Here is a 15,645-nt window from a genome sequence, read left to right as displayed (position 1 = left end):
ACATTGAATTACTAATTTGTAAATAAATATTTTTTTCACACTCAACTAAATGATTTACATCTTACATTACTAATAAAATAATCTGCCTATACTAGATTTATATGTAAATACAGCCCTTACTATTTAACAGCATCAAATTACTTACCACACAAAAGATGGCATTATAATTCGCCCCATTTTGTATGTCAGTGATCACTGCATCCTGAACAATTGGTTTCTTATACCACGGGACTCTTAGTGACTTAACTGATCTGGACATACCAGTTCTTACAGTTGTGGCCATAGAATAAATTGACCCAGTCCCAGCAATGCTGGGTGCATATGACTTTTTTGTACTCATTGTGTATCTAAAAAATAAGTAAAAATGTTGAAAAACAGTAAAAATTCGAAATTGTGCTCAATCCAGGCCATCCCTTCCTGATGTGTTATTTCCTTGTTATTGCATGATGTAATTAAAAGGACCAGTCTCATGGCTGCAGAGTGAGAAGCATTAACTTGCTATGATACTACAGCAATGTACATAGGAATCATGTTGTATTTCATATTTTTTTGTTTAAGGAAATTCATCTTTTTTACGGAGAGCCCCTATTAAGCAGGCATGGGAAACTTAGCAGTAGCGGATCCAGGTGGGGTGGGGGGTTGATCGCCCCCTGGCTTGGGCAAAAAGTTCTATCATTAAATTTTCTGTGACTTGATTGCAATACCAATGCTTGGATCAATACATCTTTGAAAAGGATTTGACGACAATTGGTCTGTCTGCCTAAGTCTTTAGGGAATTGTCTAGAGTGTTTGGTGTCTGCATAAATTAAAGAAATTCTTCTTAAAGAAATTCTGGCACAAGTTCATTCTGCCAAGTTCTACAGTTTGGTTGTTGATGAAACAACAGATGGGTGACACAAATCACAGCTGAGTATTGCCCTTTGCTACAATTACAATTGCACAAGATGAGAAGATTTTGTTGGTTTTTTAGACCTACACGAAACATGTTTTTCAGACAGCATTGGAAACTTCAAACCGACTATTAAAGCGGAAATGCTTGGAAATGGTGTGTTGGATTTTCTTCAATCACAGGCACTGGATGTGCTATGATGGTTTCAGAACATTGTGGTGCTGTAAAAGAAGTTCAAAAGGAAGCAAAGAATGCCCTGCATTGCCCATGTTTCAACCATGCTCTAAATCTTTCCATGTCAAAAACTCCTTCTGTCCAGAGTGTTAGAAACTCCATCAGAGTAATAAAAGAAATAGTTGCTTTTTTGTGCTTCTGCAAAGCGCAATTATGTTTTAACCAGAGTAATGAAAGCACAGCTATCTGGAATGTGTGAAACGTGCTGAATCAAAAGGCACAATTCCTTAATGCAGTTTGTTGTAGATCATCAGCGGCTGAGCTGAATACACAACTGGAGCAAAAGCAAAATTCTTATTTACTGCTGTCACATCCTCCAGCCTGATAGTAACCATTTACTTTCTTAGTAACATATCTGGACTGATTTTACTGCTCAGTCGGATATTTCAGAAGAAGAGCTTAGACCTCGTGCCTGCAGCAGGCCATGTTAAGAACCTTCTTACCCAGCTACAAGTCAAGCATCAGGAAAATGAAAGCGAGCTTAAAAACATATTTGACAAGGTAAATAAAGTAGCAACCAAGCTAGGTTTAGAAATGACAGTCCCAAGGATATTGAAACAGCAAACGAATTGGATTAATGTACCATTCAGTTCACATAAGGAATATTATAGATGGTCAGTTTTTATTCCTCTGTTGGACACAATCATTTGAACTTATAAAGTCGTTTTTCCATGGAAATGCTGGACACTTTTAAGCTCAGTATTTTCTTGCCAATAAATTGTATAGAAACAAACAAACAACAATTCGCTAATTCAATTCATGACTTGTCAGAGCAATACTGGCCAGTAATGGGTTTCCCTCCCAATTGGTTTGTGAATCTGCCCTGGCAAGAGAAGCGACAATATGGAAAACTTAGTGTCTTTGTCTGAGAGAAAGCAATGCAAACACAGGTAGAATACTTGACACACTAGGGGAAACTTTACAGAAACAGAACTGTCATGCTGATATTTTCCCGAATATTTCAGTGCTCTTGCAGATTCTCATGACCCTAGTGTGTGTGGCAGTCAGTGTGGCATGTAGTCAGTCAGTGTGGCATCTGTTGAACGAAGTTTTTCTACCTTGAGAAGATCTAAAACGTGGCAAAGAAATAAAATGACAGAGGAAAGACTCACCAGACTTGCCCTTCTTCATGTTCAACATGATATTGTCATAAGCATAGAAAGTATTATTAGATTTGCTAATAGGTGAAAAGGAGACAAGAATTTGTTATATAATATTAATAGTGTTTATAAATGTAGTTTTGTGGATAGCTTTACAGAACCGACAGCTAAACGACAGATAAAAGCAGAGGCATCCAACTTTCAATATCAGTAAGGTACATTAGGCTTAATTTAGAATGGGAATTCTTTGCAACAAGTCACCCCCCCCCCTCCCTAAAATCCTGGATCTGCTACTGAAACTTAGTAATGCTAATTTTTATTTAATGCTAATTAATAATAATGCTAATTTTTATTTGAATGTACTAGTATAAATGCAAAACTAAATGAGCAGACACATTGGAAAGATGGGAAAGGCTGTCTTATATACAAAGTTTACACACACACAAAAAAAGACAAGATGAACAGGCTGCTAATTAAAGGGGCTTAAAAACATGAATTACTGCATGTAAATTGCATTATTATGCCTTTTTTGAAGGTATATTCTAGCCAACATGGGCGCCAACAGAGGGGGGGGGGCATGCCCCCCCAAGGAAAACAACTTAATAAGGGACAATTTTGACAAAAATATGCCATTAACTTTTGCTTGCACTGCAAGAGTACCCATGAGCTGTTATATGAAGCCACTATAATCAGAAATATTTCCCCTGAATGGAATGCTAGGAATTTCCCCCTGAATGGATATGTTTTTGTTTTTTATTATCATTTTGTTTCCAGGAGTGATTGTATTTATCCAATCGTCACTTTGAAAACATTTAATTTTTTAAAGGTATGAAGCATAAAGGTGTCAAATATACTGGCTTTTGATATTCAAAATTAAATTAAACGTATTGAATTAAAAAATTTCATTTGATATTCTTAATCTTAGTTCTAATGTTTTACTTTGAGCAAACTTCTTTGATAGCGCGTTACTTTTTATGTACACTGAGTCTAAAGGCATTAAATATTTTGGTGTTTGATAACTAAGGTCAAAACTGTCAATATTGTTAAAAATATCTGTCCAACACTTTGGCATTGCTCAACAGAACTTAGTGCTGGGAGTTTATATCTTAGTTTTTGTAAGTAGGCTATTGTTTTGTGTATTTTTTGTGATTACTTATTTTTTCACTTTTATATACTTTTACTTTAATTGACATACTTTTTCCATTGTCTTTACAAAAATGTGTGTCTCTCAGCTTCATTAAATAAATAAAATAAAAACAAGCTTTTTCAACTGAAAGTAAGGAGCAACATTAAAAATTAAAATTAACAGGAATTATTACATATCTGAGGGAGTTTGCCCCCCTCCTCAACACTTCATTCTTCATGCTACAGTTTTCCAGCACTTTAAAAAAAAGTTACTAATTTTTCTAATCAAACAACCCTTGTGTTTCAGGAGTTGTTTTCAAAGAATTGGGACTAAGTTTAGACTTTAGTGTAAAGAGCAAGGCATTGAGGAGGAGGAAACTCCCCTCATATACATAATAATTTCTGCTAATAGGCTTTAATGTTGCTGCTTTCTTTCAGTTGAAAACTTTTTTTTTAATTTCAGATGGTTTTTTAAAAAACGCCAGGATACCTGGCTCCATCTCCATGAACCCCCCCCTCCCCATAGAAATATCCTCTGGACAATTAAATCCTGGCAAAAATTTATCCCGGACAATTACCCTCAATATCTCCATGCATAAAATTGAACCAGTAAAGAGAAAGCAAGACATATAAAGACATTTCGTATAGGAATTCTGGCAAATTCACCCAGTGTAAAATTTGCCCTAAAAAGTTCATCCCCTGAAAACTTCCCTCTCCATGAAAAATTCTCACAGCAGAAAATTCGTCCTCCCCTCCCCACCCGAAAAATGTATACAGACTTCCCAATAACAAATAAAACAATGGGTCAATTTTATAACTTAAAAACTTTTCTCCATGGGCTTTAGGGGGTCATTTTGTATTTTATCTCCAAAGACATAGTTATTGGGCCTTTCAACTATGCTGAACAGAAAAGCTATCTCAAAATTTTGATCAGACAATTTTGGGAAAAAGTGGTATGGGAGGGGGCCTAGTTACCCTCCAATTTTTGGTCACTTAAAAAGGACACTAGAGCTTTTCATTTCCATCAGAATGAGCCCTCTTCTGACATTTTAGGCCTACTGGGTCAATATGATCACCCCTGGAAAAAAAAAAATAAACATACATCCATGATTTTTTCTTCTGGCAAAATTAAAAAAATCCAGATTTTTACAGATATAAGATTGAAATATGAGCTCTATAGTAGGGTTCTTTGTTGTGCTGAATCTGATGGTGTAATTTTAAATAAAATTCTTTGACGTCAAGGGGGTCTTTCCCCTTTTTATGAAAATCAGACAAATTTTCTCAGGCTTGTAGCGATTGGTGTGTAAGACTAAACTTAATGAAACTTTTCTATATATCTATTAATATCAAAATTCCAATTTTTAGAGTTTTGGTTACTATTGAGCCAGGTCACTCCTTACTTACAGTTTGTTACCATTAACTACTTGATTACCAATCAAAATCAAAACAGAGATCACTGAAATATTGATTGTTTTTTCTACATTACCAAAAGTAGTTGTATTCATAAGACTTTACAGTTTCATGAAATGTAATTAAACAAATGAAAAAGGTTTTTCAACTAAAGTAAGGAGCAAGTTTAAGACTGAAAAAAAATAAAAATTACTCTGTATATAAGGGGGGCTGCCCCCTTCTCAATGCCTTGCTCATTAAACAAAAGTTTTTTAGTGCTTTGAAAAATCTTTTTTTTCCAATTGCAAATAATTTCTTTTAAATTGGAAAAAAAAACTTCATAGTAAAGAGTAAGGAGCTAAGGAGGAGACATCCCCCTTCATACAAAAAATAATCTGTCAAATAGGTTTCAAATCTGTTCCTTGCTTTTAGTTGAAAAGCTCTTTTTTGTATAATTTCTGATTGTTTTCCAAATCATTCCCAGGCCTAAACAAGATATAATTTAAGGTACAGTCCCTTAAATCCCTGGTTAATTGCTTTTAATATGTGTACATCAAATAATTGTACATTTATTAGTACCACCCTATGTTTAAATTTACAATTTCAGTTTTGGATAAAATTTGAATATACTTAAAAAATTGGCAATGAATTGTAATTTTGGTGAAAAGTCCTTGTTAATATTATTACTAAAGAATTTTCGGTTGGATGAATAGGAGTATTATTGTTTGTATGGATGGATATTCTGTGAGATTTTTGATCTTCTACATAACTGAAGCCATTAATACATTACATACATTCATTTATTTAAATACATTGAAGTACTTCATATAAATAGAAAAAGAAAAAAATTACTATTTAAAATTGCTGAAAACTAAAATCCTAGCAGTATTTGCCACCCCAAAGAAATTTCCTGGTGGGCTGATGATGACCTGCCTTGCCTTTTCCACCTCTATGCTGGTAGATCGGGGAATGTAACATTTTAGTTGTATAGAGAAACATTTTAATTAATTCCTACTCCCCCCTACCTCTTTCAACATTTATCTGAATGCTCGTGAAGAGTAAGCAGTTTGTCCATTAGAACGTACTTTTGCAGGAATCTACCCTAACCTAAACAATGACTTGCCCCTCCCTCATTCTAGCTGATACGCAAATACAGATCACAAAACATAGCCTGATTTGATTACAAATAAAGCAATCAACTTGGTTGAATCCAGTACTGCCACCGTGTGGCATTACTTCTTTTGCAACTGGGAATGTAGCGATAAAAAGATTGATATTTGTAGCGATAGAAATTTCTCCGATAGCGCCGCTTATAGCGCTAAAGATTGTGTCAACTAGGCTAGCGCCGCTCTCAATTAATGGGAGAAAATTGAATACGTAGACATATAAATGTGGCCTCTTTTTTCTCAAGCTATCTGGAGATCAGATTTCTTGGGGAGCGATTACCTTGGAGAAATACGAACTAATTACCTATTATTAGACTAGACGCAGACATATAAATGAAATAAACACAGATAAAAAGGCAATAGATTTATTGACTTACATATTTAGATGCACAGCAATAGGTCACTTCAAATGACAATAATGGTGACCGAGATGAAAGAGTTTAAGACTTCTATCTCAAAGGACCTGCTTCAACTTTACGAATAATCTCAAAAAGCACATCTACCCCACTATCAAACGCAGTTTTTCAGTTCTGCGCCATGAGGACCGGCTCACCATCGGCCCACGAGAACCAAGAATGTAAATCTTTTATTCAATGAGTTCTTATAAATATTTTTTGATGATTCAAGCATTCCAGGTGTTTTTTGCCATTTAAACTTTCTTGGAAGTATTATGCATAGCATTTTTGTGCTACTAATTATCATAGCGAAATTTGAACAACTACGGTCGTAGTTTAACTGATACTAGAATGCAATTTCTTTTTTTGTAGATTATAAATTAAGACTCATGGAAGCGGTATTTGAACTCAATTAAGGGACGTTTAATTTCTGCCCGAATCATCTTTAGAAGGAAAGAATCTTGTATTTTAAATACATCGCATTTTACTCATGGTACAGGAAGCCTAAAATATAGTTATTGACACTTTTAAATCAATTAGCCTCTCGGGATTTTAAATTGATTGCAAATTTGTTGTCTTTGGAGTAAAGTTGTAGTTTGGTACCCTAAACCACCTAAACTGTCACCCAACCACCACTGCTATTTTGGCATCTGCACCCCCTGGAAAATTTTCTGCTGGCGCTCTTGCTATCCATGTAGATAAATTACCCATCATAGCCAGCACAAGAGTGCTGCCTAAGTCAAGAGCAATATGGCTTCAATATATTGTTTTTTTTTCACTAGGCCACTTCATATGAAGAAAGGTATTATAGAAACTTCAGAGGGGGTGCATTTGATTTGGAATCAGAAGTTCTAGTGCCCTTTTTAAGAATCAAAAGTCATTGCAGCACAACCAGCCCTACTCTCACAATTCTATTTTCTGCCCTCCACCTAAAGAATGTAGGTGTACCAGAAACATTTAAACCATAGATGTTATGAGAATAAGAGGATTGTAAGGAAAGAAGAAAAAGCAATAAAATATGGATTAAGGAGATGTAAAGTTGAGGCCATGGGTAAAATGGCTGAAGATTTGGAAGATACAGCCAGATGGCAGGACAGCAAACTATTATATCTGGCATTTAAAAAACTGAGAGGGAGTGGTCAAACTGGACTGGTTCCAACTAAAGATAAGAACAGAGCCTCAATTAGTGATAAAAGAAAATTTATAAAGAGATGGACCGAATACTCTAAGAATGTGTTAAACCTTCATAAGGTTAGAGGAACTAATATATAAAGAATGAAAAAGTTCTGGGCACTTTGGAAGAGTAGGAAGATTTATTTTGTGAGGAAGAGTTCAAAACTGCACTGAAGGGATTAAGAAATAATACTTTTTGTTCAAAAAAATAATAATAATAAAATAGATAAATTACTAAAGATTATGAATATGATTTTTGAAAAAGGGAATCACCTAGCAATTTTAGGAAAGCTTTAATTAAACCCCTTTATAAGAAAGAAGATAAAAGTTAGTGTGGGAATTATTAAGACATTAGGTTGGTTTCTATTGGGAGTAAATTACTTTGCATGATGATACTTTTTAGACTATAGTATTAAATATGTTGTAAAAAAGTTTTAGGAGGCAAACAGTGTGGTTTTAAAAAGATGAGAGGATGCATTGACTAAATTTTCACTCAGATTAATAGTTTTCAATCTCTTTTTCATTGGCTTTATTTTTTGAAAATGTAATTCTTGTTATTTCAGTAGGATTTTAAGCCATACCTAGGTTTTTTTTTCTCCCAAAATCTATGAAATAGGTTTGTAGATCTTTGAAAATTTATCAAATATAAGTGAAGAACAGTATGAGATCCAAACATAGGTTCCTTATGCCTCACTTGAGCAGAAGATGTATTTTGGAAGAACTAACTTTTATAACACAAAGATTGTTAAAGGTAATCAGAGGTAAGCACCCTACAGAAGGAGAAAATGCAGAAGTTAGTTGCCTCAAAATATATTATTCAGAGGTCATCAAGGGTCATTAATTTTTATCCTGATGCATTCCTGAGAGTCTTAGTCATCTACTCAACTACTTTCCAAGATAGAAAAAAGCCCCTAAACTAAAATTGTTGCCAAGAAAACAATAAAATTCTCACTTTTATAACATGCAAAATGTTTTTTTTTTTGTCTTTTATAGATTATTATATTTGAATAATGTTTATATTAATGGACTATTCAGGTAGCTAAGAAATAAACTTACCTCTATCTTAAAATTTAACATCCATTTGAGTTGGAAATGAACTTAACTCTCCCTCCTATATATACCAATTCAGGGTATAGGCCTATATTTGCACATTAGGGGGGAGGGGGGGCTGGTTGTTGGTAAAGTTTAAACTTACCTCTATAGTCAGAATTGCATCCTGAATCCAAATTTGATGTCCATTTGTATCAGAAATGAACTTTACACCAAAACACCCCCACCCCTAATGAGCAAATATACACCCTTAATAGTTGTCTTTGGTGTCCTCCCTCAGACAAGTGATCAACTATATATCAAGAGATATCTTGCAAATGATTATGGGCTGCCAAATTTCCGTTGTCTGGGCAATCAGGAAACCCAGGGACAAGCTGGAACTGCCAGCACCAGAAACAGGCCTGCTCCTATAATATTCTTGGTTTGATTTTAAGACCAAGAAACAAATCCTTCAAAAGTCTTATGAAAGGAAAGGGTCAGATACAACTCAGTTCTGGAATGACGTTTCAAAGACTGATTGTGAGAAAAGAGCAAAATTATATGAGGAGTTGCAGGCTAGACAAGCATAAGACAAAACCAATTTGGTTATCCATGGCAATGCTATAGTTCCAAAAAACGTGCTGACTAGTGCAGTCCTGCTGGCTGCAATGGAACTCTGAAAGATATACCAAGTGAAGTAACTTATGTAAATAGTCAGTTAAATGGTAGTGGATTTCAAAGTAAAGTTTATACAGGAGATAATAATAGTAATGTAATCCCAGAGACTTCTATGTTTTCTTACAGACTTAGTACAGATAGCAAGAAAATTGCTGGACTTAGCGTGGTATTTAGCAGCCTAACCTCGAAATTTCAGGAGGTCAGATATGTCCTCTCTGCTAATGAGGCTCATATTTATGTGTTCTGTGAAATCAAACCAAAGTAAACCTCCCTACCCCTGACAGAATCCCAGATACAGACTGATGACAAACTTATCAATGGATGATGGCAGGGGAATAGCCATATATGTACATCAGGTAGGCACTATTGATATTAAGTTAGTATACAAGCCATGTGTAGAACAAATTTTGATATCTATTAGCCTACTTGGAGGTCCCCTTATACTTTGTTGTTTTTACAGAAGTCCCACCTCAATGAGTCTGGAGGACTCAGTCTTAGCCTTATGCCAGTCTATTGATGGTGCTTCCCAGAAGTATAAGAATCCCGTCATAGTTGGTGACTTTAACTTACCTGTGATTGAGTAGACTGAGGGGTATGGCCATACAAGTAATGCAGTTATGCATTCTTTTCTTGACTGCTTAGAAGTACACTCACTGTTCCAGGCAGTGACATTCCTGACCAGATATCAAAAGGGACAGAATCCTTCACTCCTTGATCTTGATTTGGTAAATGATCCTGAGTCACTCATCAACATAGAATCACAACCCCCATTTGGAAATAGTGACCACATAGCCATAAAATGTCAATTTTGATTGTACCCAAAGACATTGAATCTAACAAGACCTGTGTATACTAACTACAATCAAATCAGGCGCAAACTCAGTCAGCACAATTGGTCATTTGTCAAAATGATGGAGGTACAAGACACATGGGAGAAAATGAAAAATATGATGTTAGACACCATCAGCAGAAATACAACAACCACTTGGAGACAAAAACCAAGAACTCTTACTTTTATGACTAGAGAAATGAAAACTGCAAGGAATAAGAAGAAGAAACTGTCCTAGCTCATAAATCAGGACCCCCACAGAAGTGATTACCTGGTAAAGTTCAAAGCCACAAGGAATAAAGTTCAGCCCTCTCCACAGAACTGACAAAGAAATATGAGGAGGCCATCACAGCAACCTCAAAAACCAATCCCAAGAAGTTCTGAACATATGCCTTAACACATAAGCCTGGTAGATACATGGTTACAGAGCTGGATTGTAATGGAACCCAGTCAAATGACCTGCAAGAAATTGCTGATGCCCTGAACCACCAGTTTACATCAGTCTTTGCACCCCCAGACAATGCCCTTAGGCCAACCCCACCATGCTACAAAATCATCCCTCAAATGTCAGCAATAACAGTGGATCAGGCTGAGCTCAAATCTCAGATTAAAAAGGCTTAATCCAAATAAGTCTGTTGGGCTGAATGGCATACATCCACAACTCTTAAAGGAAGCTCATTCCCAACTGGCAATGCCCCTCTCAAGACTCTTCCAGAAATCTATTGACACCAAAGTCATACCAATGGACTGGAAAGTAGCTAGAATGTATTGTCAACACTGCTGTTCTTAGAAACTTGATCACAAATAACCTTTTATCAGAACAACAACATGGTTTCTGACCAGGCAGATAAGTCAAAACTAATCTGATTGACTTGAATAATCACATAACCAAGCTCCTTGACCTAGGTCTCCTGGTAGATATGGTCTTGCTAGACTTTGCTAAAGCCTTCAATAAAGTCTGCCATCAAAGGCTTCATTTGAAACTGAAGGCAATTGGAATTGAAGAGAGTAAGGTGGACTGGATCATGTCTTTCCTAAAGGGAAGAAAGCAGCAGGTCAGAGTTTTTGGTTCCTTGCATGGGGTTCCTCAAGGAACAGTTTTAGGACCTACACTCTTCAATGTATTCATTAACAATGCTCCAAGAACTGTTACAGGCAAACTTAGCCTGTATACCAGTGACTCAAAGCTCATTGGTCCTGTAGGAACTCAGCAAGGTGTGACCTTAATACAGTCAGATCTTGACAGCTTTGGCAAATGGACCAAGATATGGAGGCTCAAGTTTAATGTAGATAAGTGCAAGGTTCTCCATTTCAGAAGAAACAACCCCCAATGGCAATACTCTATGTCAGCAAATGCCAGTGTGAGACAACCACTTTCTTGAATACCTCTGAAAGAGATCTGGGGGTTGTTGTTGATGAAGACCTTAATTTCAAATGCAACACCTGAGCTGCAGAAGCAAAGGTGAACCAAACTCATGGTCTCATCAATTGCAGAATGACAAGTAGATCCTCAGCAATAATCACAAAACTCTAAAAGAGCCTGGTGAGACTGAGATTAGAATTTGGAATGTGTGTTGCCACACCAATTAATAAAACAGGCCAGATGGCCCTCAAGTCCATCCAAAGACAGGTGTCTAAGTGTTTAAAGGGGTTTAAGTGTTTAAAACTCTAACATACTGTTGGCAAAGAGGTGATATGATAATGACTTACAAACTGCTCTAGTCTGATGACAAAGACTTATTCCAGCATGCCAAATCATCAAGAACCAGGGATCATTCAGCAAAGCTTTTTTGGAAGCATGGTAATACAAGGAAAAGGAACCATTTCTTCTCCAACTGCATCATAAGCCTTTGGAGCAATCCGAGCAAAACAACAGTGAGTACACTATCCAGTTTTTGACAGTTTCAAAGCAAATCTTGATAAGGAATGGGAGACCAAACTATGACTCATGCAATGGGATGAAGCTGATGTCCCACAGCACTATCATCACTAACTGGCATACACTGGACTCATCCATATGGCTAGCAAGTGTGATTTAAGGTAATTTGAGGTGATTGATACATATAGAAGTGGGGGTAAGTTCATTTCCAACAAAAATGAATGTTAATTTGGATTCAGGATGCAATTCTGACTATAGAGATAAGTTTGTTTCTTAGCTACCTTAATAGTACATTAATATAAACATTATCTGGTAAAATGCTACTTTAGATACTTTTGGCTATTTTGGAAAGGGGTTAAGTTAGAAAGATGAAACTTGAAGGGATGGGTCTACAGGCAAAAGTATGTCCTGGGAAAGTATTTTGAAGTACCTACCTCCACTCTTTCTGCCTCTAGAGGCTCCTGAAATTTGCCTACATGACAGGTCTATACCTATTGAAATTTTGACAAAAAAAAACCTTTTAACCTTAATTTTCAGTTTCTTTGTCTCTGGCTTTAGTTTTGAAAATGCAATTCCTGTTATTTGAGTAGAATTTTAGGTAAATTTTTACCAAATTGTATTATTGAATTACAAATAAAGTGAATATACCACTTGATGCCTTTTTTATGCTCTTTCCAAATATAATAATCATTTTTGTTGGAAATAAATTTTACCCCCACCCCCTTACACCAATTCTGGGTATATATTTGCACATTAGGGGGAGGGGGGGTAAAGTTTAAACTTACCTCCCATTTACATCAGAAATAAAATTTGCCTCAACCCCCCCCCTAATTTGCAAATATATACCCTGAATTGGTATATAGGGGTGGGGGTAAAATGGGAGTCCACCCTTTGACTATTGGAAAAAATTAGTTTATAAGCTTATATAGAATGGTACTATCCAATCTCCTTATAATTAAAAACATTTTAGTCATCTAGTTGGAAAATTTGTCATATCTGTATAGGAAAAATCTAAATTTGCCAACTAGTTGACTAATAACTTCTCTGCAGCAACACATAAATTTGCCAACTAGTTGACATTAAATGTTGCCCCAGCAAAACTTTCGTTTTCCAACTAGTTGACTAATAACTTCTCCCCAGCAAAACTTAATTTTGCCAACTAGCTGGAAAGAAACTTTGCCCCAGAAAATAATTCATTTTCCAACTAGTTGACTAGCAACGTTTCCAGCTAGTTGGCAAAATTAAGTGCTGCTGGGGAGAAGTTACTAGTCAACTAGTTGGAAAAGGAAAGTTTTGCTGGGGCAACATTTATTGTCAACTAGTTGGCAAATTTAAGTGTTGCTGCAGAGAAGTTACAAGTGAACTAGTTGGAAAAATTAAGTTTTGCTAGGGAGAAGTTATTAGTCAACTAGTTGGAAAAATTAATTAAAAATTCTTAAAATGAGATAAAAATATTCCTCCAAAAAAGAAACAAAGACATATAAATGAAGGAACATACACAATTTATGTCCATTAAATGTAAGATAGAAATGAACAAAACTTCAAATATGCATCTGTTTTCCTTAAACAGACAGGAGGAAGAACCCTCCGAGCTTTGACAAATTCAATCTCACTTTTAGGACCAGGTATAAGACTAATTATCCTGGGAATTAAAACAAAAAATCCCTGGCTTCAAAACCCAATATATAACTCAAAATATATATCCCATTAAGAGGGAGACAGGGAGAGAGATGGAAGTTGTAACACAATAGTAACAATAGTGATAATTAAATTTGAAAAAAACTATATTATTAACATATTTTATGCTATACAGAATAAATTCTAACTATTATTAATCAACTAGTTGGAAAATAATTTGTTTTCTGGGGTAATGTTTGTTTCAGCTAGTTGGCTAAATTATGTTTTGCTGAGGAGAAGCTATTAGTCAACTAGTTGGAAAATGAAAGTTTTGCTGGGGCAACATTTATTGTCAACTAGTTGGCAAATTTAGATTTTTCCTATACAGATGGGCCAAATTTTCCAACTAGATGACTAAAATGTTTTTAATTATAAGGAGATTGGATAGTACCATTCTATATAAGCTTATAAACTAATTTTTTCCAATAGTCAAAGAGTGGATATCTGGGTAAAATTCATTTCTGACTATAATGATTATCATATTTGGAAAGAGCATAAAAAAGGCATCAAGTGGTATATTCACTTTAGTTGTAAGTCAATAATATGATTTGGTAAATATTTACCAAATTTTAATCCATATCAATGGGTTATTTTTAATTTAGGAAATATATTTGCATATGTTTAAGACCTTATAGGCCTATGGGATTGAGCAAAGTTGTGAAGCTGAAAAAAATGTTGTTGTCCTTTATTTAAGCAGAAGATCTATTTTGTAAAGGTTTCACTTTTATAACGCACAGATTTTTAAAGGTCATCAAAGGTTAGGACCCTCTAGAGAGAGGAGTGGAGGTAACTAGGCTACTTCAAAACATCTTCCTGGGGCATACTTTAGCCTGTAGATGCATCCCTGAAACTTCATTTTTCTAACCTAACCTCTTTCCAAGATAGCCAAAAGTAGCTTAAGTAGAATTTTACCCAGAGTGGAGCTGTCCCCCAGTTTTTCTGACATTAAATTCCTTTTAGGCTATTGTATATCTTTATACTCCTGTAGTCAAAAAGATTATACCACTTTAATGAACTTTTAATGTTCATTATTGATATACTTTAAAATTTACCACTTAATCTATCAACAATGCAATAGACCTATAACCTAGCATTGACAAGGCCAAAGAACTTGTTTAAAGTAGGTAAAAACCTCACAGAACAAGCTATACAGTTTTTCACAGACCATACTATAACCAATCTTACAATATTCTCCTAGTTTATTTACAAGGTAGAAACATAAAGGTCTTGGATGGTGATTTTGTTAGAGCCAAATGCAGTGTTACCAACACCTCAAAACAAAATGTACCACAAATTGCATGAAAAATGTACCAAAGATAAAGAAATTGTACCAAATTTTTTTCCGCGTGTTACGCTTCGCGTAACACGCGGATCGTCGGTGACATAAAGTACTATCTATGAAAATTTTGCATAAGAAATTTTAATAAAGATAATTTCTTAAACCACATTTGCGTGACATAACATAGAGAAAGAAAAAAGAGCAAAATTGGGGTTTTTAAAGGCCAAATGAAAATACTGAAAACACAGAACAATGCGAATAATTTTTTGAATTTTGTGCAAATCGCGGATATTTGCGAATAACTCGCTTTTATGGTTGTTAGGTATTTGGTTTTAATTCTTATAACTTTTGGCTTTTTTGAATTTGATTCTTCTTTTAAGTTTTTGGTTTTTTCTTTGGTTGTTTGGTTCTTTTCACATTGATTTTCCGCGTTTGTTTTTGTTGGTTTTTTCTTCGGCACTTTCCTTGGATACATTATTTCGTTTTGCGCTGAAGAAGAGAGGCGTTTGTCCCCTCGAAATAATCGCTTGGTTATGTTTTTTCAGTATTTTCATTTGGCCTTTAAAAGCCAAATTTTTGCTTGTTTTTCTTTCTTTATGAGACATTTTCATTCACTTTCTCTCTCCATTCCTTTGTTTTTCTTTCTCTTCTAATACAGTACATTACTCTTGACAGTACTTGAAGAAATTGTTCGGAGTAACATATATTACTATAGAAACATTTTGATACAGGCCAACAATATTCGTTTCGGCCATTTACGACCATTTATAGTACCACTTGAAATTGATCCCAAATTACGATTA

The 15,645-nt window shown here is 35.2% G+C and overlaps 1 protein-coding gene across 1 annotated transcript in view; it reads right to left on the bottom strand.

Annotated features, from left to right (window-relative positions):
* Positions 1-14,828, bottom strand: part of pasi2 (Protein) — a 39,849-nt gene extending 25,021 nt beyond the window's left edge. Inside the window, exons 1-2 of the mRNA XM_089104831.1 lie at positions 14,749-14,828; positions 146-347 (exon numbers count right to left, since the gene is read on the bottom strand). Coding sequence (XP_088960957.1) covers positions 146-340 — 195 coding nt within the window. The 5' untranslated portion in view covers positions 341-347; positions 14,749-14,828. The remainder of the gene's footprint in view (positions 1-145; positions 348-14,748) is intronic.
* Between the last annotated feature and the right edge of the window lie 817 nt (positions 14,829-15,645).

This window comes from Artemia sp. Qi Xiang Cuo, chromosome 19 (genome assembly GCF_049724085.1).
Source record: "Artemia sp. Qi Xiang Cuo chromosome 19, ASM4972408v1, whole genome shotgun sequence".
NCBI classification, from domain to species: domain Eukaryota; kingdom Metazoa; phylum Arthropoda; class Branchiopoda; order Anostraca; family Artemiidae; genus Artemia; species Artemia sp. Qi Xiang Cuo.
This window is presented reverse-complemented; position numbering and strand designations above follow the sequence as displayed.